Below are 22,969 nucleotides of genomic sequence, written 5' to 3'. Positions count from 1 at the left end.
TTTGTTCAGCCACCCCCCTACCCGCCTTCAAAACGGGGCGAGCTGTCGATCAACAGCCGCCCCGTTTTGCTGCGAGCTCCAGAGCGAGTGAAGGGGCTCGCGCACGCACGTGCGCACTGGGCCAATGTCAACCCGTTTGCGAGCGGGTCTGAATCAGGCCCAAAGTTTGTGTACAGAAATTAAATTCATTTATGTTTCATATACACCTTATACACACAGCCTGTAGGTCATTTTATACTTTATTTTTAATAATTTGGGACCTGATTCAGAGCCACTCGTAAGCTGCAGCTTGTTCGCTCCGAGCGATGTTTGCCCAACTGCGCATGCGTACGGATACGCATGCGCGAACCAGTCAGTGCGGCCGAAATTCATGTGCTCGCAAAATAGCGAATGCCTGCTAATTTGAGTGAGAGGATGAGGCGTATGTGGGTGGTAACAGGGGCAGGTGCTTGAAAACGGGGAGTGGAGATCCGATCGCAGGCGTGCTTAAAGGTCAAAACGGGCGTTTTATGGGTGTGCATAATTAATACAGCAGCGTCATTGACCACGTCACTGGGTTTTTTTTAAGCCAGAACTGCTCGCAAAATTGTGGTAGCAAAAACCAACCACAAGAATAGCGAGCAGTTCATACGCTGGTCGATATACTCAATTAATCTAATAAATAGCGGACATGACGTAGGATGCGAGCGGCCAGGGGGCGTAGTTTCCCAAAAAACGACCGCAACTTCTGTTCGCTCGTTCAGACCTAGAGGCGTGAACAGACCGCAAACAGCGAACGGTTCATTTGAATAGCCACCCCTATTTTCTGGACGAGCGAGCGCTAATTGCGTCCGGCTCTGAATCAGGCCCTTGGTGCCTTAAACAAAGTTTGTGTACACTGAGCCATCAAAAAGCAAAGGTTTCACTATCTCAGTCATGCTAAAAATATTCCGTATATCGGAATATTTGGATATTGGAGACTCAGCCTGTATATATATAAAATTTGTGTCTATTTACCACTCTTTACGGAAGAGAAATCACTAATGGAAGCGAGCCATCACCTTGTGTTTTATTGAAACTTTTATAAACATAGGCTGGTATTCAATTAGCGGTGAAAATTTGAGATCGGCGATAAGCGCGATGTTTTCGCCCCATTCGCCTGTTGTGAGGCAAAGTTACCGCGTACTTTCATTTTGCGCGCTCCAGCTTTTTGCCCTATTCAATTGCAAAACAGGCGAAAACGCAGACGTGTGAATGGCGAAACTAGCAAAAAGGACTTATTTTTTGGGGAAAATCAGTCTGTACCACCCAAAAAAAGCGTAAGTGACCCTGGTAATCAATATAGAAGTGTATTAATAGCAGTAATGTATTATGGGTTCCTACATTGAGACAAATGTCTATTATATGCACTTTTGCATTAGTGTGAAAATATTATATAAAGCAATTTCTTTGGTGAAAAAAATAATTGCTGGAGTTAAATTGGGGGAACATGTATATGAGTACTAGTATATTTTGGAATTAATAAAGTGCATTTAAAAAAAAATAACAAAAAAACAGCTGCTGCAGCCCCTGCAATCCTAAAAACACCCATTTCATTCATACAACACCCCAAAATACCCCATCCAATACTTAAAACACATTTATATATCTGTAGTGCATCGGCTGGGTGTGTACAGACGATATATCTGTAGTGCATCGGCGGGTGTGTACAGACGATATATCTGTAGTGCATCGGCGGGTGTGTACAGATGATATATCTGTAGTTCATCGGCGGGTGAGTACAGACGATATATCTGTAGTGCATCGGCGGGTGTGTACAGACGATATATCTGTAGTGCATCGGTGGGTGTGTACATACGATATATCTGTAGTGCATCGGCGGGTGTGTACAGACGATATATCTCTAGTGCATCGGCGGGTGTGTACAGACGATATATCTCTAGTGCATCGGCGGGTGTGTACAGACGATATATCTGTAGTGCATCGGCGGGTGTGTACATACGATATATCTGTAGTGCATCGGCGGGGTGTGTACAGACGATATATCTAGTGCATCGGCGGGTGTGTACAGACGATATATCTGTAGTGCATCGGCAGGGTGTGTACATATGATATATCTGTAGTGCATCGGCGGGTGTGTACAGACGATGTATCTGTAGTGCATCGGCGGGTGTGCACAGACGATATCTGTAGTGTATCGGCGGGGTGTGTACAGACGATATATCTGTAGTGCATCGGCGGGTGTGTACAGACGATATATCTGTAGTGCATCGGCGGGGTGTGTACAGACGATATATCTGTAGTGCATCGGCGGGGTGTGTACAGACGATATATCTGTAGTGCATCGGTGGGTGTGCACAGACGATATCTGTAGTGTATCGACGGGGTGTGCACAGACGATATATCTGTAGTGCATCGGCGGGTGTGTACAGATGATATATCTGTAGTGCATCGGCGGGTGTGTACAAACGATATATCTGTAGTGCATCGGCGGGTGTGTACAGACGATATATCTGTAGTGCATCGGCGGGGTGTGTACAGACGATATATCTGTAGTGCATCGGCGGGGTGTGTACAGACGATATATCTGTAGTGTATCGGCGGGGTGTGCACAGACGATATATCTGTAGTGCATCGGCGGGTGTGTACAGACGATATATCTGTAGTGCATCGACGGGGTGTGTACAGACGATATATCTGTAGTGCATCGGCGGGTGTGTACAGACGATATATCTGTAGTGCATCGGCGGGTGTGTACAGACGATATATCTGTAGTGCATCGGCGGGGTGTGTACAGACGATATATCTGTAGTGCATCGGCGGGTGCAGTAGTTGTGAAACTACAAGTCCCAGAATTCCTTGCCATCCGAAGACTGTTAGTGCCTGCTGATTCTTGTAGTTCCTTGCACAATGTTTTAAAAATGTGATTGGTACTTTTACAGAATTTCCTGCCTCAATTTTTCTTTTTTTACTGACACATTTTGATGTTTGAAAATATGTCAGGAGCTGGAAATGACAGCAGAAACAATACAGGACTTAGGGAGACCCTTCCTCTATAATAGTTACTGACAATACAGGACTTAGGGAGACCCTTCCTCTATAATAGTTACTGACAATACAGGACTTAGGGAGACCCTTCCTCTATAATAGTTACTGACAATACAGGACTTAGGGAGACCCTTCCTCTATAATAGTTACTGACAATACAGGACTTAGGGATACCCCTCCTCTATAATAGTTACTGATGGTTAATAATTAGGTAACAGTCGCGTTAGTGTAGTTACAGTCCCTGTGTTAGCTCAGTATTTTACTGCTTGTCTGACTGTGTCCGAGACACGTCCAGAAGCCTGGAGACCCTGGTCCATTACAGAACCCTGGAGACCCTGGTCCATTACACAACCCTGGAGACCCTGGTCCATTACACAACCCTGGAGACCCTGGCCCATTACAGAACCCTGGAGACCCTGGTCCATTACACAACCCTGGAGACCCTGGCTCATTACACAACCCTGGAGACCCTGGTCCATTACACAACCCTGGAGACCCTGGTCCATTACAGAATCCTGAGAGACCCTGGCCCATTACACAACCCTGGAGACCCTGGTCCATTACACAACCCTGGAGACCCTGGTCCATTACACAACCCTGAGAGACCCTGGTCCATTACAGAACCCTGAGAGACCCTGGTCCATTACACAACCCTGGAGACCCTGGTCCATTACAGAACCCTGAGAGACCCTGGCCCATTACACAACCCTGGAGATTCTGGTCCATTACACAACCCTGGAGACCCTGGTCCATTACACAACCCTGGAGACCCTGGTCCATTACACAACCCTGAGAGACCCTGGTCCATTACAGAACCCTGAGAGACCCTGGTCCATTACAGAACCCTGAGAGACCCTGGTCCATTACAGAACCCTGGAGACCCTGGTCCATTACACAACCCTGGAGACCCTGGTCCATTACACAACCCTGGAGACCCTGGTCCATTACACAACCCTGGAGACCCTGGCCCATTACACAACCCTGGAGACCCTGGTCCATTACACAACCCTGGAGACCCTGGTCCATTACACAACCCTGGAGACCCTGGCCCATTATACAACCCTGGAGACCCTGGTCCATTACACAACCCTGGAGACCCTGGTCCATTACACAACCCTGGAGACCCTGGTCCATTACACAACCCTGGAGACCCTGGCCCATTATACAACCCTGAGAGACCCTGGTCCATTACACAACCCTGGAGACCCTGGTCCATTACACAACCCTGGAGACCCTGGTCCATTACACAACCCTGGAGACCCTGGCCCATTACACAACCCTGGAATGTCGGGTGTCTTTCTTAGTAAATAAAGCGACCCCTCACCCATTGCGACTTTCTGGAGTATTTGCATCCATGAAATCTGGTTGCTGGATTTACATATGTGTTTTCTCCGGGTTGGGTATAAAATACTGGCAGTTGGGATGCCTACTGTCAAAATGCCAACAGCGGCACCACGATGCTCGGTATCCTGACGGGTCGGGTAAGTATACTAACCCTTCCCCCCTTCTCCCCCTAACCCTCCTTTTTTGCACCCCAACCCTCCCCGTTAGTGCCTAAACCTAAATGTCCCACCTTGGTGCCTAAACCTAACCATCCACCCTTAGTGTCTAACCCTAAGCCCTTCCAGTTACTGCCCAACCCCCTCCCCCTGTGGTGCCTAATGCTAACCTCCCCCCAAAGCCTAACCCTTTCCAGTGGTGCCTACCCCCCCCCCCTGTGGTGCCTAACCCTAACCTCCCCCCAAAGCCTAACCCCTCCCAGTGGTGCCTAACACCCCCACCCCCCCTGTGGTGCCCAACCCTGCCCCCCCCTCCCATGGCTAACAGCTAAGACGCCCCGGTGTACCTTCGATCCTGATGGCGGCTGTCGAGATTCCGGCGTCAGGATTTAGATTTTCGAGGCTTATCTCCCGGGTCGGGTTTCTGACGGCCGGCATACTCACTGCATCCTATTTTCTCCATTTAGTACTGAAACAAATATTTCCCGGCTGCCGTGAATTTGGGATCACCCTAAAGCAGTGGTTCCCAAACTTCCTTGAATGACAGCGCCCTAGAGCATGGTATTCACAGCACCCTCAGGCATAAAAGTCTCTTACTGAGAAATTCAGGAAAAATGCTAAATGAAGTAATAATGTGATTATATGTCGTCCTTAGGTTCAGTTCTGTGGTGGTTACGCTTTTGTTTGTCCACATATTTTATGAATGGCGCCATCAGTTATGGTTTTGCATCACATCAACAATTGTTAATGTTATTTGGTCCTGGACCATCATCCTGTAGCACCCCTGCAAGTGCCCCGCGGCACCCGGTTTGGGTACCATTTCCCTAAAGAATAGAGGGATTCAAAGATAAACGCAACGGCGCGATAACGAACGGATCGGGCAACTGTTTGCCATTGCACATGTGTATAAGTCGCAATGCGCTCGCCACGTGATAGCTTCTCAGTGACGTTTGCACAGAGGATCCACGTGCAAAGTAAGTGCCAGGTAGTCCGTGTTGGGAGGTGGTTAATAAAACGCTGGCGTGTCTGACCGCTTAAACGCCGTTAGATGGACGCCGTTAGATGGACGTGCATAAATTAGCCCTTGCAGTCTCCTACGCAGCATGAGAGCCCCCTGCGTATCAGAGGTGCAGTGTTTGCGGCTGGTCAGACTTGCCGATGGCCGATCAATGTCCGTCAGTGTTACCGATATTTACGCGACATCGTACACAGGTAAGAAGGCAGCAGTGGGCGTCCCTATGCTCGGGTGGTCTTTGGAACCATTAGCACATTTTCACGGCTGCGTTCCGTACGAAATGGCAGCGGCGATGGCATTAGCGTTAATGGCTAAATCAGACCCAGAATCCTTATATGCAGCTGTTCATTATAGTAACCGGTTACTCTCTTTGTTCTGTTTAGCTCAACTCAGGTCTCGGGCAGCTGATTCTGAAAGAAGAGAAGGAGAGTCGGGAAAGACCGCAGTCCGCCGGCCGATACGATTCCACCGTCTTGTCCTGTAAGGAATAGGAATGGCATCAAAGGTTTTCTGTCCGGCACTTTACTTAGTAACTCCGATGTCTTAGTCACGTGCTGATGTCTGACATTAATGCAATTCACTGTTAAAGTCCGTCAGTAGAGTGCAGGCTGAGCCATTATTAACGAGAGGGCAGCCTATCTATATACTAGGTACTGGTGACATCACCCAACTGTGAGCCACTGTGTGGCTCTTGCCTCAGTAGTGTCACTAATTTCAACTGCATATTCGTTTTGGATGAGCCAATCCTGCGCTGGGATTTTGTCTGGTGAGAGTCCTCAAAGTGAGTTGCAAGAAGATGGCTGACGGCAATAACGGAAGCATTATGGTATTCCCCCACTGAGGAACGCATATACTGTATCGGGGGCATAGAGGCTTGTGCGATTACCCATCTCCTATTTCAGGAACTTGCACAAATATTTAAACTAAAGCTGTCCAGCATTTGTGGGCTACATGCAAAAGCAGCCAGTATTTACCCTGCATGCACAAATAATAACTGTATTTGCCCCCCTTGAAGTAACTTGCTTCTTTTTTTTTTTTTTCCTTTGTTTGCTCCCAATGCAGAATCCACCTCTTAGTACATAGGTGTAAAGTATACAACACATATAATAAACAAGATGTCTAGCAATAACTTCCTCTGATACATATTATACAGTGCATATTGTGATATTCTGAATATCACTGTTTATTGTTCTCCTCAGCCCTCCGCTCGGACGCCTCCAAGACCTCCTCACTCCCAGGTTACGGAAGAAATGGCCTCCACCGGGTAGGACCCATCTACAGATTTAAATGACAGTATGAGGGATTATTACAGTATGAGGGATTATTACAGTATGACTGACCCCTAGTACTACCCCTAGTACTTGCTGACAGAATCAGGCATCTGTTTAAAGCAGATTTTTATTTATTTTTTTAAATCATCATTTAGTGAACTTAGGGCCTGATTCAGAGCCGCTCGTAAGCGGCCGCTCGTTCGCTCCGAGCGATGTTCGCACAACTGCGCATGCATATGGTTTGTAATACGCATGCGCGAACCATTCATTGTGGTCGGAAATTGTGTGTTCGCAAAATAGCGAGTGCCTGCTAATTTGAGTGACAGGATGAGGCGTTTGTGGGTGGTAACGGGAAGGTGCTTGAAAACGGGGAGTGGAGATCCGAACGCAGGCGTGCCAAACGGTCAAAACGGGCGTTTTAAGGGTGTGCATAATTAACAAAGCAGCGTCATCGACCACGTCACTTGGTTGTTTCTTAGCCTGAACTGTTCGCATGATTGCGGTAGGAAAATGCTACCACAAGCACTGCGAGCAGTTCAGACGCCTTTCGATGTACTCGATGAATCTAATAAATAGCGGAGATGACGTAGGATGCCAGCGGCCAGGGGGCGTTTTATAAAAAATAGTGAGCGCATGTTTCGTTCGCTCGTTCAGACATAGAGGCGTCAACAGACCGCAAAGAGCGAGCGCTCTATTTAAATATCCGGCCCCTTTTTCTGAACGAGCGAGCGCAAATAGCGTCCGGCTCTGAATCAGGCCCTTAAGCCTTTTTCTTTTTTCGGAATGATTCAGACACTAGGGGGCTCTGTTCCATTGAATATATCTGTAAATTGTCAGACAATAGTTAAAATATAAAAAACTTGAAAAAAAATAGGCTAGGACACTGTCGCCTTGAGAATGACTCCAGAGTGATTTGCGCAATGAGCTGTCACATAGCTAGAAAGTGGAGTTATAATGACGTAAATGAAATATTCATGTTAATGAGCATGGGTCGTGCCTGTGAAATGTCAGCTTACAGTTGGTACCTCAGCGACATTCTCAGTGACCTGTTTTCTGTTGTGAGTGTAAATGGCGATTAGTCTAAGGTAAGGAGGGGAGCACACACATTTTTATTAGGGATGTGCAGGCTCGGATAGGTTCGAGTTTGCACGCCGAATTCGGATTTTTCCCTCCAAAAAAACGGAACTCAGAAAGAGGCAAAACGTCATCTTGCATAGACAAACCTCATCATTCCCGGACAAGATGTTTTCTGACAAAAGTCCAGGAATGATGATGTTTGTCCATGCAAGATTATTACCAGTAATTATTATTACCAGTTATTTATATAGCGCACACATATTCCGCAGCGCTTTACAGAGAATATCTTACCATTCACATCTGTCCCTGCCCCAGTGGAGCTTACAATCTATATTCCCAATGACATGCACATACACACTATGGTAATTTTTTTTTTTTTGTGGGGAGCCAATTAACCTACCAGTATATTTTTGGCGTGTGGGAGGAAACCGGAGTACCCGGAGGAAACCCACGCAAGCACAGGGAGAATATACAAACTCCACACAGTTAGGGCCATGGTGGGACTTGAACCCATGACCTTATTGCTGTGAGGCAGTAACACTAACCATTACACCGTCGCAAGATGACGTTTTGCCTCTTTCTGAGTTCCATTTTTTTGGAGGGAAAAATCCGAACTCGGCGTGCAAACTCGAACCTATCCGAGCCTGCACATCCCTAATTTTTATATTCATATCTCCCAGTTGAAACTAATATTGTTTGCAAATTATGGTTGTCAATTTTGCTGCTGCCTTATGGTGGAAATAAAGCATGGACTAGGGGCCTGATTCAGAGCCGGACGCAATTAGCGCTCGCTCGTCCTGAAAATAGGGGTGGCTATTCAAATGAACCGTTCGCTGTTTGCGGACTGTTCACGCCTCTAGGTCTGAACGAGCGAACAAAACTTGCGGTCGTTTTTTGGGAAACTACGCCCCCTGGCCGCTCGCATCCTACGTCATGTCCGCTATTTATTAGATTAATCGAGTACATCGAACAGGGTATGAGCTGCTCGCTATTCTTGTGGTTGCTTTTTGCTACCACAATTTTGCGAGCAGTTCTGGCTTAAAAAAAACCCAGTGACGTGGTCAATGACGCTGCTGTTTTAAATATGCACACCCATAAAACGCCCGTTTTGACCTTTAAGCACGCCTGCGATCGGATCTCCACTCCCCGTTTTCAAGCACCTTCCCCTGTTACCACCCACATACGCCTCCTCCTGTCACTCAAATTAGAAGGCATTCGCTATTTTGCGAGCACATGAATTTCGGACGCACTGACTGGTTCGCGCATGCGTATAACGATCCGTACGCATGCGCAGTTGGGCAAACATCGCTCGGAGCGAACGAGCTGCCGCTTACGAGTGGCTCTGAATCAGACCCTAGACTTTCTGCAATCAACTTCTGTGCTGTGCAATCGTGCACTTTATTCACTGAGCTTGAAAACCTACAAGTGCGAGTACTCACTCATTCTCCGCACTTTACTTTTTACTAGTCAGGGGTACAGCAACCCAGTAGCCTGGAGCTGCAGAAAATGTGATTACTAAATGCTGTTTTTCCACCATAAGGCAGTGGACAAATGTATATTAGTGTCTCTAATTCCTTCTGTAAAGCAGCTTATTCTTTTAAAGGTGAGTATTACTAGTAACTGAGTTACATACTGTTTCTATAGCCAGCCAGCGTCGGGATCTCCTGCTGTCGGGCTTCTCGTGTCGGGATTTGAACCGGCGGCTATTACATACTGCTTCCCTTGGGAGACCTGTCCACTCTTCTGATTGTGCTAGTGACAAGTGCAGTGTCATGATGTAAGGAAGAGATTAGAGACAACAGGAAGCCACAGACTGAAAGTTATATAGTTTGATGAGCAGGGTCTCTAAGCAGCACAGAGTATATCAGGAGATGAGTGATGTGTTAGTGAGGACAGGGCTGCATGTGACAGGGCAGTGACATGATGTGAGGAGGGGAATGGAGGCAGCAGGATGTCACTGGCTGAGATTTATATAGTGGGAGGAGCAGGGTCCCCAGCAGCACAGAGTATATCAGGAGATGAGTGATGTTTTAGTGAGGACAGGGCTGCATGTGACAGGGACAGTGACATGATGTGGGGAGGGGAATGGAGGCAGCAGGATGTCACTGGCTGAGATTTATATAGTGGGAGGAGCAGGGTCCCCAGCAGCACAGAGTATATCAGGAGATGAGTGATGTTTTAGTGAGGGCAGGGCTGCATGTGACAGGGGCAGTGACATGATGTGAGGAGGGGAATGGAGGCAGCAGGATGTCACTGGCTGAGATTTATATAGTGGGAGGAGCAGGGTCCCCAGCAGCACAGAGTATATCAGGAGATGAGTGATGTTTTAGTGAGGACAGGGCTGCATGTGACAGGGGCAGTGACATGATGTGAGGAGGGGAATGGAGGCAGCAGGATGTCACTGGCTGAGATTTATATAGTGGGAGGAGCAGGGTCCCCAGCAGCACAGAGTATATCAGGAGATGAGTGATCTGTTAGTGAGGACAGGGCTGCATGTGACAGGGGCAGTGACATGATGTGAGGAGGGGAATGGAGGCAGCAGGATGTCACAGGCTGAGATTTATATAGTGGAAGGAGCAGGGTCCCCAGCAGCACAGAGTATATCAGGAGATGAGTGATGTGTTAGTGAGGACAGGGCTGCATGTGACAGGGGCAGTGACAGGATGTGAGGAGGGGAATGGAGGCAGCAGGATGTCACAGGCTGAGAGTTATATGGTGGGAGGAGCAAGGTCCCCAGCAGCACAGAGTATATCAGGAAATAAGTGATATGTCAGTGAGGACAGGGCTGCATGTGACAGGGGCAGTGACATGACGTGAGGAGGGGAATGGAGGCAGCAGGATGTCACAGGCTGAGAGTTATATAGTGGAAGGAGCAGGGTCCCCAGCAGTACGATGTAGTGATGTCAGGCTCCTGATGCTGTTGCATTATACGTACTGTACCTATAAATTAAACTGGACTTACAACTTTTTTTTATTTTTTACTTGAGTTTATATCTCTTTTTATATGTAAAACTGAATTCAGGCCAAGCTAATTCTATTGGAAAATCAGTGGGCAGTTAAAGAAACAAAACATTGTGTTCTTGATTATATTTATTGGCAGAGGTAATGTAAGGAGTAATAGTGGAGAAATCCCTTGTCTGGCAGATGCTTGGTGCTGTGTAACCCACATCCCGACATTCTGTCCTAGGACATACAGCCACTGCCGGGAGCCTTTTACTGTTATTATTGTGTATTACTGTCTATGCAGAACATTAGGCATCTGCCCTTCAAATATGCAAACATATAATATAATATCAGACATGAAATAAAAGTTCTTCTAGTAACCCATGTTTATTTTCTATATAATACAAGTCAAGAGGAACCCAAGTCATTTCTTTATTTAGACTTTCCTGCTGCCTTTTATTGAGTAAATAAACCTATATTAGAATTTTCTCTAGCCTATCTACTTGTGAGCTGGATATTTCAGTTGACGTTTATCGGTTCATGTTGAATTGGGAATTTTCTGAGCTTCTCGCTGCAACAGAACATGGCAAGCAGCCAGTTCTTTACTGTACCGGAACAATGTCCCAGCTCTCTGCAAAATTATTAACCCGTCCTGCTGCAGAGAAGCCCGTATTGTCCTACATTCCACTATAATCCCCAATAGCAGATAAACAGTTAATTTGCTAGTTGGAATTTTTGCACCATTTTCACTGTCTTCATTGTTATTTCTTGTACAGCCGGTGTCCACGGATTTTGCGCAGTATGACAGCTATGGCGATGTCAGCGGCGGAATCCGAGGTTTGTGGTTGTGCCTTTTTGAAAATGAAAACCGTAAAAGTAAAAATGATTAAATTAAATGAGTAGACTTATACCCATAGCTAATTACTACATCTTCTCTTTTCTCCCTTTCAGATTACCAGGTAGGTGTCCCTCTGTCTTAGTTATTGCATGTTATTTATTAGGATCAGTTACCCTATACAGTACAAACTTTATGTTCACCGCCCCCAGTCTGCCCTCTTGTGGTGTGTCACGGAATTGCAGTTTCATTTAAACTGATCCAATTCCTATTTGTTTCACTGTATTCGTAAACGAGAGGACCTTGGTCATTATCTTGTTGCCTATCTGTCTGCATGATACAGTATGTCCCATCTTCTGTCCAGCCAGCTTTTAAAAATATTAATCTAGAAAATTAATATTTTTACAACTGTTATAGAGAACATTTATCCTAAAATATAAAATACAATGGTGAGGAATGTCTCCCGTGTACAAGTCTGTATCTATGATATAAAGTGCAGGTATTTGTATTATATACGTGTTTGTGTATATGTTTGTCATATATAGATTTTATAGCTTACGGTGAGCATGCAATAGTTTCAAAGTTGTGGAATGGAACAATATATCATGCTTTATATAACTATACGTATATAAACATATACATTCTAATCACAACTATAGATCACTGCATGGATGAGCTCATATAATGAAATTGCATAATCGTTGGTGCACTTGTAGTGTATTAGATTTGAACACATATATATATATGGGTTGGGTACGGGATGCCGGCAGTCAGAATCCAGACAGAATGAGGTAAGTATACTCTTCTTCCCCTGCCCCAACCCGCTCTTCCCACACTCTAAACCTAACCCTCCCCCCTAGTGCCTAACCCTCCCTTTAGTGCCTCAACCCTAACCCCAAGACTCAGCACTGCGGAATATGTGTGCGCTATATAAAGAACTGGTAATAAATAATGCTGTCAGGATTCCCACACCGGCATTCTAAGTGCCTGCATCCCGACAGCCAGGACAATAACTACATCCCGTATATATATATATATATATCAGCCGTAACATTAAAACCACCTGCCTAATATTGTTTAAGCCCCCATCGTGTTGCCGAAACAGCTCTGACCCACATGGACCTCTGGAGGTGTCCTGTTGTATCTGGCACCAAGACGTTAGCAGCAGATCCTTTAAGTCCTGTAATAAGTTGCAGGGTGGGGCCTCCATGGCTCGGACTTGTTTTTCCAGAACATCCCACACATGCTTAATTGGACTGAGATCTGGGGAATTTGGAGGCCAAGTCAGTACCTTGAACTCTCTGTCATGTTCCTCAAACCATTCCTGACCAATGTTTGCAGCATTATCCTGCAGAAAGAGGCCGCTGCCATCGGGGAATACCGGCAGAACATTGCCCAGAGCATCACACTGCCCCCGGCTTGCCGCCTTCTTCTTATAGTGTATCTCGGTCCCATCTCTTCCTCCAGGTAAGCAACAAACACAAACCTGTCCGTCCACATGATGTAAAAGAAAACGTGATTCGTCAGATCAGGCCACCTACTTCCATTGCTCCATGGTCCAGTTCTGATGCTCACGTACCCCTTGTAAGCGCTTTTGCTGGTGGACAGGGGACACCACGGGCGCTCTGACTGGTCTGTGGCTGCGCAGTCCCATGCAGAGCAAGCTGTGAGGCACTGTGTGCAGCGACGTCACTAGGGTTGGTGACACAGTGCTGCCAATAGACCTATTGTCCTGTGCATGGTGGAGGCATGTTTGCCCGATAAGAGGGTGTAGCCTCACAGGCAATGGGGCTTGGGTTCATGTGACACCACTGTTTCATCACCCTGGGGGTGTGCCAGCACTGTCTGGAGATGCCGGGCTGCCTCCAGAGACTATTCCCGCACTACGCGGCTCCTCCTCAGTGATCAGGAGCCGGGCGCTGAACAGTAACATCACAGGGCAGTGCCTGGCTTCTGGTCACTGAGGAGGAGCAATAACATCACAGGGCAATGCCTGGCTTCTGGTCACTGAGGAGGAGCAATAACATCACAGGGCAGTGCCTGGCTTCTGGTCACTGAGGAAGAGCAATAACATCACAGGGCAGTGCCTGGCTTCTGGTCACTGAGGAGGAGCAATAACATCACAGGGCAGTGCCTGGCTTCTGGTCGCTGAGGAGGAGCAATAACATCACAGGGCAGTGCCTGGCTTCTGGTCACTGAGGAGGAGCAATAACATCACAGGGCAGTGCCTGGCTTCTGGTCACTGAGGAGGAGCAATAACATCACAGGGCAGTGCCTGGCTTCTGGTCACTGAGGAGGAGCAATAACATCACAGGGCAGTGCCTGGCTTCTGGTCACTGAGGAGGAGCAATAACATCACAGGGCAGTGCCTGGCTTCTGGTCGCTGAGTAGGAGCAATAACATCACAGGTCAGTGCCTGGCTTCTGGTCACTGAGGAGGAGCAATAACATCACAGGGCAGTGCCTGGCTTCTGATCACTGAGGAGGAGCAATAACATCACAGGGCAGTGCCTGGCTACGGGTCGCTGAGGAGGAGCAATAACATCACAGGGCAGTGCCTGGCTTCTGGTCACTGAGGAGGAGCAATAACATCACAGGGCAGTGTGGCTTCTGGTCACTGAGGAGGAGCAATAACATCACAGGGCAGTGCCTGGCTTCTGGTCACTGAGGAGGAGCAATAACATAACAGGGCAGTGCCTGGCTTCTGGCCACTGAGGAGGAGCAATAACATCACAGGGCAGTGCCTGGCTTCTGGTCGTTGAGGAGGAGCAATAACATCACAGGGCAGTGCCTGGCTTCTGATCACTGAGGAGGAGCAATACCATCACAGGGCAGTGCCTGGCTACGGGTCGCTGAGGAGGAGCAATAACATCACAGGGCAGTGCCTGGCTTCTGGTCACTGAGGAGGAGCAATAACATCACAGGGCAGTGTGGCTTCTGGTCACTGAGGAGGAGCAAAAACATCACAGGGCAGTGCCTGGCTTCTGGTCACTGAGGAGGAGCAATAACATCACAGGGCAGTGCCTGGCTTCTGGTCACTGAGGAGGAACAATAACATCACAGTGCAGTGCCTGGCTACGGGTCGCTGAGGAGGAGCAATAACATCACAGGGCAGTGCCTGGCTTCTGGTCACTGAGGAGGAGCAATAACATCACAGGGCAGTGTCTGGCTTCTGGTCATTGAGGAGGAGCAATAGCATCACAGGGCAGTGCCTGGCTTCTGGTCGCTGAGGAGGAGCAATAACATCACAGGGCAGTGCCTGGCTACGGGTCGCTGAGGAGGAGCAATAACATCACAGGGCAGTGCCTGGCTTCTGGTCACTGAGGAGGAGCAATAACATCACAGGACAGTGTGGCTTCTGGTCACTGAGGAGGAGCAATAACATCACAGGGCAGTGCCTGGCTTCTGATCACTGAGGAGGAGCAATAACATCACAGGGCAGTGCCTGGCTTCTGGTCACTGAGGAGGAACAATAACATCACAGTGCAGTGCCTGGCTACGGGTCGCTGAGGAGGAGCAATAACATCACAGGGCAGTGCCTGGCTTCTGGTCGCTGAGGAGGAGCAATAACATCACAGGGCAGTGTCTGGCTTCTGGTCATTCAGGAGGAGCAATAACATCACAGGGCAGTGCCTGGCTTCTGGTCGCTGAGGAGGAGCAATAACATCACAGTGCAGTGCCTGGCTTCTGGTCACTGAGGAGGAGCAATAACATCACAGGGCAGTGCCTGGCTTCTGGTCGCTGAGGAGGAGCAATAACATCACAGGGCAGTGCCTGGCTTCTGGTCACTGAGGAGGAGCAGTAACATCACAGGGCAGTGCCTGGCTTCTGGTCACTGAGGAGGAGCAGTAACATCACAGGGCAGTGCCTGGCTTCTGGTCGCTGAGGAGGAGCAATAACATCACAGGGCAGTGCCTGGCTTCTGGTCGCTGAGGAGGAGCAGTAACATCACAGGGCAGTGCCTGGCTTCTGGTCACTGAGGAGGAGCAATAACATCACAGTGCAGTGCCTGGCTTCTGGTCGCTGAGGAGGAGCAATAACATCACAGGGCAGTGCCTGGCTTCTGGTCGCTGAGGAGGAGCAGTAACATCACAGGGCAGTGCCTGGCTTCTGGTCGCTGAGGAGGAGCAATACCATCACAGGGCAGTGCCTGGCTTCTGGTCACTGAGGAGGAGCAATAACATCACAGTGCAGTGCCTGGTTTCTGGTCACTGAGGAGGAGCAATAACATCACAGGGCAGTGCCTGGCTTCTGGTCACTGAGGAGGAGCAATAACATCACAGGGCAGTGCCTGGCTTCTGATCACTGAGGAGGAGCAATATCATCACAGGGCAGTGCCTGGCTTCTGATCACTGAGGAGGAGCAATAACATCACAGGGCAGTGCCTGGCTTCTGGCCACTGAGGAGGAGCAATAACATCACAGGGCAGTGCCTGGCTTCTGGTCACTGAGGAGGAGCAATAACATCACAGGGCAGTGCATGGCCTCTGGTCGCTGAGGAGGAGCAATAACATCACAGGGCAGTGCATGGCTTATGGTCACTGAGGTGGAGCTGACATTTTGGTGTCACCCCCTCGGAGGGTGATACCCGGTTCTGTCCGCACCCCCCTAGTGATGTCACTGACTGTGTGTTCTGACGCAGTTTGTGCTACGGTAACTCTTCTGTGGAATCGGACCAGATGGGCAATGTGCCTTGGGCTCACCGGTTGTCCTTCCCTGGACCACTTTTGGTAGGTACTAAGTACTGCATACCAGGAAGTCCCTCTATCCTGGGGCATTGCAAAGGACAGCTCTTATTGGGAGAGCTGTCCTTTGTGATATTCTAAGTACATACTGCTGTAATCAACAGCGGTATGTACCCGATGAGAGGTGGGATGTACCGCATTGCGGATACAATGCTTAGTACACCCCGCTCAAGCTCTGCTGTTTTGGAGATGCTCTGACCCATGCGTATAGCCACCACAATTTGGCCTTTGTCAAAGTCACTCAGATCCTTACACTTTTTTCCTGCTTCCAACAAATCAAGTTCAAGAACTGAGTGTTCAATTGCTGCCTAATATCTCCCACCCCTATGTTGGTGCCATTGTAACTAGTGTGACAGGATCACCAGAGGTGGCGATAGTGAGTTATGGGTTCTGTGTGGGGCTGGAAGGATCCGCCCATGCAGGATGGAATTAAAGGCAGGTGTTAACTCGCCTAAGGGCTCCCCAGTGGATTCAGTCCAGGTAGGACTAAGGCGGACCAGTCAGACAGAGCTCACTGTCCTAGCATGCCATTGAGAGCCAGGAGGCCTGAGCCTAGACCTGTGGGAGACAGGGAAGGCCACCATACTCTGGGACTGAGCTATGTTACTTGCAAGGAAGCAGGCCAGACTGTGAGGCTGTGGCAGCCAGCCAGCTAAAGACCAGGCCAGAGCCTTGGTTACTCTGCAGGAGGCAGAGAGAGACTTTGGACTAAGTGCCTGATTCAGAGCCGGACGCTATTTGCGCTCGCTCGTTCAGAAAAAGGGGCTGGCTATTTAAATTGAGCGCTCGCTCTTTGCGGTCTGGTGACGCCTCTATGTCTGAGCGAGCGAACGAAGCATGCGCTCGCTATTTTGTAAAGACGCCCCCTGGCCGCTCGCATCCTACGTAATTTCCGCTATTTATTTGATTAATCGAGTACATCGAAAGGCGTCTGAACTGCTCGCAGTGCTTGTGGTTGGATTTTCCTACCGCAATCATGCGAACAGTTCAGGCTAAGAAACAATCAAGTGACATGGTCGATGATGCTGCTTTGTTAATTATGCACTCGTTTGGCACGCCTGCGTTCGGATCTCCACTCCCCGTTTTCACGCACCTTCCCCTGTTACCACCCACAAACGCCTCATCCTGTCACTCAAATTAGCAGGCACTCGCTATTTTGCGAGCGCTCGATTTCCAACCACAATGACTGGTTGGCGCATGCGCATTACGACCCATACGCATGCGCAGTTGTGCGAACATCGCTCGGAGCGAACGAGCGGCCGCTTACGAGTGGCTCTGAATCAGGTCCTAAGTTTGCAGACTAGCTGCCCAAGGTTAGTCAGGGGCGAGGAAGTGAGTCAGTGCCTGAATGGGGGCTAGGCGTTTGTTATTTTTTTTTCCAGATTTATGCTGACAGTAAAGCACTTTTCTTTTATTTATAACCGGAAATGCTATGTGTGGACCCTGATTTAAGCACCTAACACTGCACCACTGACCCCCATCTACCGAGCTAATTACCCCAAGTCATTACACTAGATATTCACTTAACTTGTCAGTGGTTTTATTGTTATGGCTGATCGTTGTGTATATGTACACACCAGTACATTGTAGTTATGTAGGAGCGCATTGCAGCCTGAGTGTGACTTTGTTGCTCAGCCTTGCATCACAGTGTACCATTTTTTGGCGACTCTCATGGACAGGGCAACACGTTACTTATGACAGATCCCATTTATCTTGGGAACAGTACAGGAAATAGAGCATATTTCCTCTTTATTGGCCATGCCACCAAGGCCAGGCACCAGAAACAGATTGGGCCATAAATCCACCACACTGATATATCAGTAACTGGCTGATGCAGTGCACCATTCTCTCCACTATGTGGCAGTATAGGGAACAGCTTGTGTCAGAGGGCAATAGAGTAAAATGCCGCAGAAGGTACAAAGTGATATGGAGGTCTGGAGCTAATTAGTGTCTAACCTGCTTCCCGGGTGTCTTACCTGCCATATGAAATTGCAATGTCTTCTCCCAGCCGCATAACGCACCCATCTCCTTTGGCTTAATAAGCATAGACCTGTCTGAGGCTCGTCCTTACTCTTGCAGATAATTGCATGTCTAACCCTGTAACTAGTGCAGTGATCCCACCCTGCTTTCTGTGTAACTAGTGCTTCTCTAAATGTTTTTCCACATAGTCACTACCAGATGGACATGTTCCAGCCATGAGAATGGATAGGGGCGTGTCTATGCCTAACATGTTGGAGCCTAAGGCAAGTGTCCTCCTATGGTTTACATGTTACAAGAGATGGCGCTGGCACTTGGTTGGTAGTACTAAACTGAATGGGGTGCACGGCTCTCCCTCCTCTATCAGTGGTGAAGGGTCTTTGTCTTTCTTGGGTTCCCTGGGTGATGTTAGAGACGGGACTCCTGACACAGAAGGCAGGATTCATGACTTGCCCTGGGGTTATATTGTCACAGTGCTTTTGGCCTAGGAGCCAGATTTAATACACTTTTTTTCAAAATTTGTCCCTATTACTTACTATGAAGTCGACAAACAATAGGGGGGGGGCTGTTCCTCTGGTTGCTAGCACTGCCCTCTGGAGGCTGCAAGTAGCAGTGCACCCCAGAACTGAGTCACACACCTCTGAACCTGCTGTCTATACAAGAGGGTCTTTGTGGTGTCATTGCATCTCCCCAGTAATCTCTCTGCTTGGTTTGTCATAGATTTATCCCTATGAGATGCTGATGGTAACTAACCGAGCTCGCAACAAGATTCTGAGAGACGTGGATAGGACAAGATTGGAGGTAACAGCTATATCTCAGTAGAATAATGATCGCCTATGTGTTATAAGGCATGACTGGGCATCAGATGCCACACAGGAACAGAACCGCATGCAGGATGATTAAGTGATCGGCAGATAGCGTCACTAACAATCTCCATCCTCTGACACATAGCATTCACCACTAACTATGTGGGGTCTGATTGGCGATATAAGCCCCCATTATCAGATGCTCTGACACTTTTTTTTGGTCTAGTTGCGTCAATATTCACTTTTTGCTGAATAATAGAATTACAGCAATAATGTGTCAGTAAAGCTAGGCACACACTGGAGCGATGTGTACCCAGACGATATGGCGGCCAGCGGGCCAACATATCGTATCTGCTGTACACATCAGAACGATCCCTTGTTCTGTCCTTCATAACCTTGCACGGTGCAGCATGCAATATCAACCGGTTGGCAGTGTAGCACGGAAGATATCGCTAACCACCGTGGGCGCGCACAGATTGGCCCTACACTGTGAGCGATCTGGCCGATATGTCATTCCTACCTGGCCAGAAACGATATATCGGGCCAATATCGCTCCAGTGTGTACTCAGCTTAAAAATGTTGTCCACGAATATGATTTTGTAGCACCAGTATATTACCTGGATGCAGCTTCATCCTGTTCTTCTAGGGCTAATGTAATCACTTCTAGTTAAACATTTGTGTGTGATTAATCTCCTGAGAGCCATAGGTATCGGACTATATACAGATGTCTCCACATACATCTATTCTCCATGCGCTACAATTTGCGTTACACATAATGCGCGAGCGCCGTGCGACTCGGTAGATAAAAGTATCTTTTTGTGCAACTTCCTTCCTTCAAACGCGTCTTATTCGCAAAGCTATATAAATAGGAAACACAAGCCGGTTCTGCTGATTAAAATGATATGCGGCATGCTAAGGGAGGGAAGAAACCTCCCGTGGAGCAGAAGGGTAAATTCTGTGTTCAGCTGCAGCTGTATCCGCATGCGAAACGCTACGGTGTACTGTCACAACTACTGACACTGCAACGTAGCATTTCACATGCAGATACACCGCAGTCGCACACAGAATATAGGCATCCCGCATATCATTTTAATCAGCAGAAGCTGCCCGTGTGTCCTATTATAGCGCTTTGCGAATAAGACGCATTTGAAGGGAGAAGTTGCTCAAAATGACGCTCTGCGCTTCCAAGCCACGGCATGGCACGACTAGAAGGGCTGTTTAACGCACAAGGAAGGTAGGTGTATATGGCCACATCTGTAGATTGCATGATCTGTAACCAGAAGATTCCTGTGGGGATCACATACTGTACGCAGTGTAAATTTCAAATCCAGCTCGGCGATGTTCGGCGGCGCAAAGCCCTGAGAATTACGGTAGCCCAAAACTCTAATTTTTCTCCATATCTCTATACCCTATAGATTATATAAACGCCTAGCCCCATATCTCTATACCCTATCCTATAGGGACAATTGCCATCATTCTAATTGTCCTGACTGCGTTCCGATGGCTATCACGGGCGTCATCTGGAATTTAATTATCTTCAAAATATCAGATGTATAGCTAGTCCCATAGGGATGCCTTTCTTACAGGTCGTGTAGTTCGTCACTAATTGCCAATAATTGTGTCACTACTGTAGTTCTAGGACTGAAAACGTATCTACCGTATTGAGGATGAATTTCCCCAGAACTGACAGTAATTTACTAGTTGAGAAATTTCTAGTGCACAACTTTGATAAGAAGTCCTTGCTCAGTTAAGCGTGGGAAACAATAGGTGACCCGCGCACGTCCCTGGGCAAAGCAATTTTAAAACAGCGGATCAGTAACGGAGCGCAGTGGCGCTGTGCACATGAGGCTTTAGGCTTAGCCAGAAGCTGACAGCGTTAAATCCATCCGTTGATACATCCTTCCTGCCTTTCTCTCCACAGCGCCACCTAGCCCCTGAAGTGTTTCAAGACATCTTTAAAATGACTATACAGGAATTTGACAAGCTGCCGATCTGGCGACGCAATGACATGAAGAAAAGGGCCAGGCTTTTCTGAGCCCCGCTGCCCCACCTTAGCCAATTAGCTGCTTGGATCAGCAGCGGCAGCTGCAACGTTATAAGGAAGCAATCCAATACTGCGCCCCGCGTGGTAATAAATATCCCCTGGCGGGGTGGTGCTAGTGATTAGGATTACGGGCGTGGGGCGTAGAAAAGGCTGCGCCGAGTTATGCCACTTTCTCTCTAGGCCTGCCATTGGACGGTGAACAGCGAGCCTCCTCTAACTGCCACTCAGGCTCACTCTGTGCCCATTGGATTAAAAAATATCGGAGGGGTGTGCGAGTCGCCCGTGTGTTTTTCTGTGTGTTTGCGCGAGAGAGTTTCACTTAGAGGCCCATCCGAAGCTGGGTATTTCCGACTGGTTATAGTGCCGACGATAGGCACAGTATTGTGACGACAAAACGCGGTTTTAGCTGAATTATCACAACGCGGACAAACACCTCCCTTCCCCACACACACTATTTATCTATTTTAGTTTAGGGACCTTAATTCCTCTCTGAAACATGTTAAAGACTTTTTATTGAATGCACATCCCCGTCAGGTAGGGGAAGATATATAATAGTCCGGCACTCCCGCGTGGACTGAGCCACAGCTTCTCTCTGTTATAGGTAAATTGCTTTATTTTTCCTACTTTGGGTGTCCGGCTGCTCTTTATAGGAAATCTAATTTGAACACCAGTCCCGGACGCGGAGCTATTTGCATTGACTCTGGCAAGCTGTCTGGTCGCAAAAACTGGAGTCTCAGCGCCTACGGGGAAATCTCTGAAATGCGGCGTTTAGGTAACTGTTGACCGTGCCAACCAATCAGATTATAATTTTGCTTTATTTAAAGTAAGAAAGCAAACATCTGGTTGCTATGAGTTACATCACTTTTTTTTTTTTTTTTGGTGCAATTAATCGTTCCCCAGTTTTCAGAAATGTCCCGTGTACGCCCTGAAACTTGCCTAGGTCCAGTGTTGGTGAATTCTGGGGCAAGTTTGTGGTGAGATTCATGAAGGAAAGTCACTTGGCTCGACCCGGTTTGATGTTGGCTGGCTGCTTCTGCCTTTGGCATTGGGATATATTAACTTGTAGCGAGTGGGCATTTGGTTGCAGTTATCTGCTAGAGCATTATTGGATTTTCTTTGGATAAACCATCTCTCTCTCTCTCTCTCTCTCACACTCCATAGACTGCCTTTAGTGCGCCAGTCCGCTCCCCCCCCAGTCGCATGGACAATCTGCCTCCGGAAGCTGATCTAGCAGGGGGGAGGCAGGACTGCAGATAGTTACACTGAGCTGCTTCTCTCTGATCAATAACCATATATTATATAACTTTATATCACATATCAAGTATATTACAGGATGAAAGTATGAATATGTATGCGTGACCCGAGTCATTCTAGCAGGAGCACCTTAATCCTGCAGCGGTGCTTTCCTGTAGGGAGTGATCCGTCAGTATTGAGTCCCTCACTTATAACTGTACAACCATCATTAAAGCAAAATATTATAAAATAAATCTCTTGTGTGAGTTACTGTCTGTTGGGTGGAATATCACAATGCGGGAGCGATTCCTGAAACTAATGGCTGTGACGTCAAGGTATGTCTCCGAAAATCAAATCACGGCAACATCAGCCATGCCCCAATCTGAACAGGTAACGCTCCCCGTCTATGCCTGCTGGTAAATACACTTCTCACCCCACACAAATCCACAGGAGAGTGGGAAGAATGAATCCCCTCAGAGACCGCAGTGGCTGTCAGGGT

General features: G+C 47.9%; 1 protein-coding gene across 1 annotated transcript in view; it reads left to right on the top strand.

The window, feature by feature from the left end:
• ABLIM1 (actin binding LIM protein 1) overlaps nt 1-22,724 on the top strand; it is a 278,634-nt gene extending 255,910 nt beyond the window's left edge. The window contains exons 17-23 of the mRNA XM_088456046.1: nt 5,925-6,021; nt 6,741-6,805; nt 11,609-11,669; nt 11,784-11,791; nt 18,579-18,653; nt 19,108-19,188; nt 21,115-22,724. Coding sequence (XP_088312172.1) covers nt 5,925-6,021; nt 6,741-6,805; nt 11,609-11,669; nt 11,784-11,791; nt 18,579-18,653; nt 19,108-19,188; nt 21,115-21,228 — 501 coding nt within the window. The 3' untranslated portion in view covers nt 21,229-22,724. The remainder of the gene's footprint in view (nt 1-5,924; nt 6,022-6,740; nt 6,806-11,608; nt 11,670-11,783; nt 11,792-18,578; nt 18,654-19,107; nt 19,189-21,114) is intronic.
• The last annotated feature ends 245 nt before the right edge of the window (nt 22,725-22,969 follow it).

This window comes from Taudactylus pleione, unplaced genomic scaffold (genome assembly GCF_031769625.1).
Source record: "Taudactylus pleione unplaced genomic scaffold, aTauple2 ptg000685l, whole genome shotgun sequence".
Classification (NCBI taxonomy): Eukaryota; Metazoa; Chordata; class Amphibia; order Anura; family Myobatrachidae; genus Taudactylus; species Taudactylus pleione.
The sequence above is the reverse complement of the archived record's forward strand: the minus strand, read 5'-3'. Positions and strand labels throughout refer to the sequence as shown.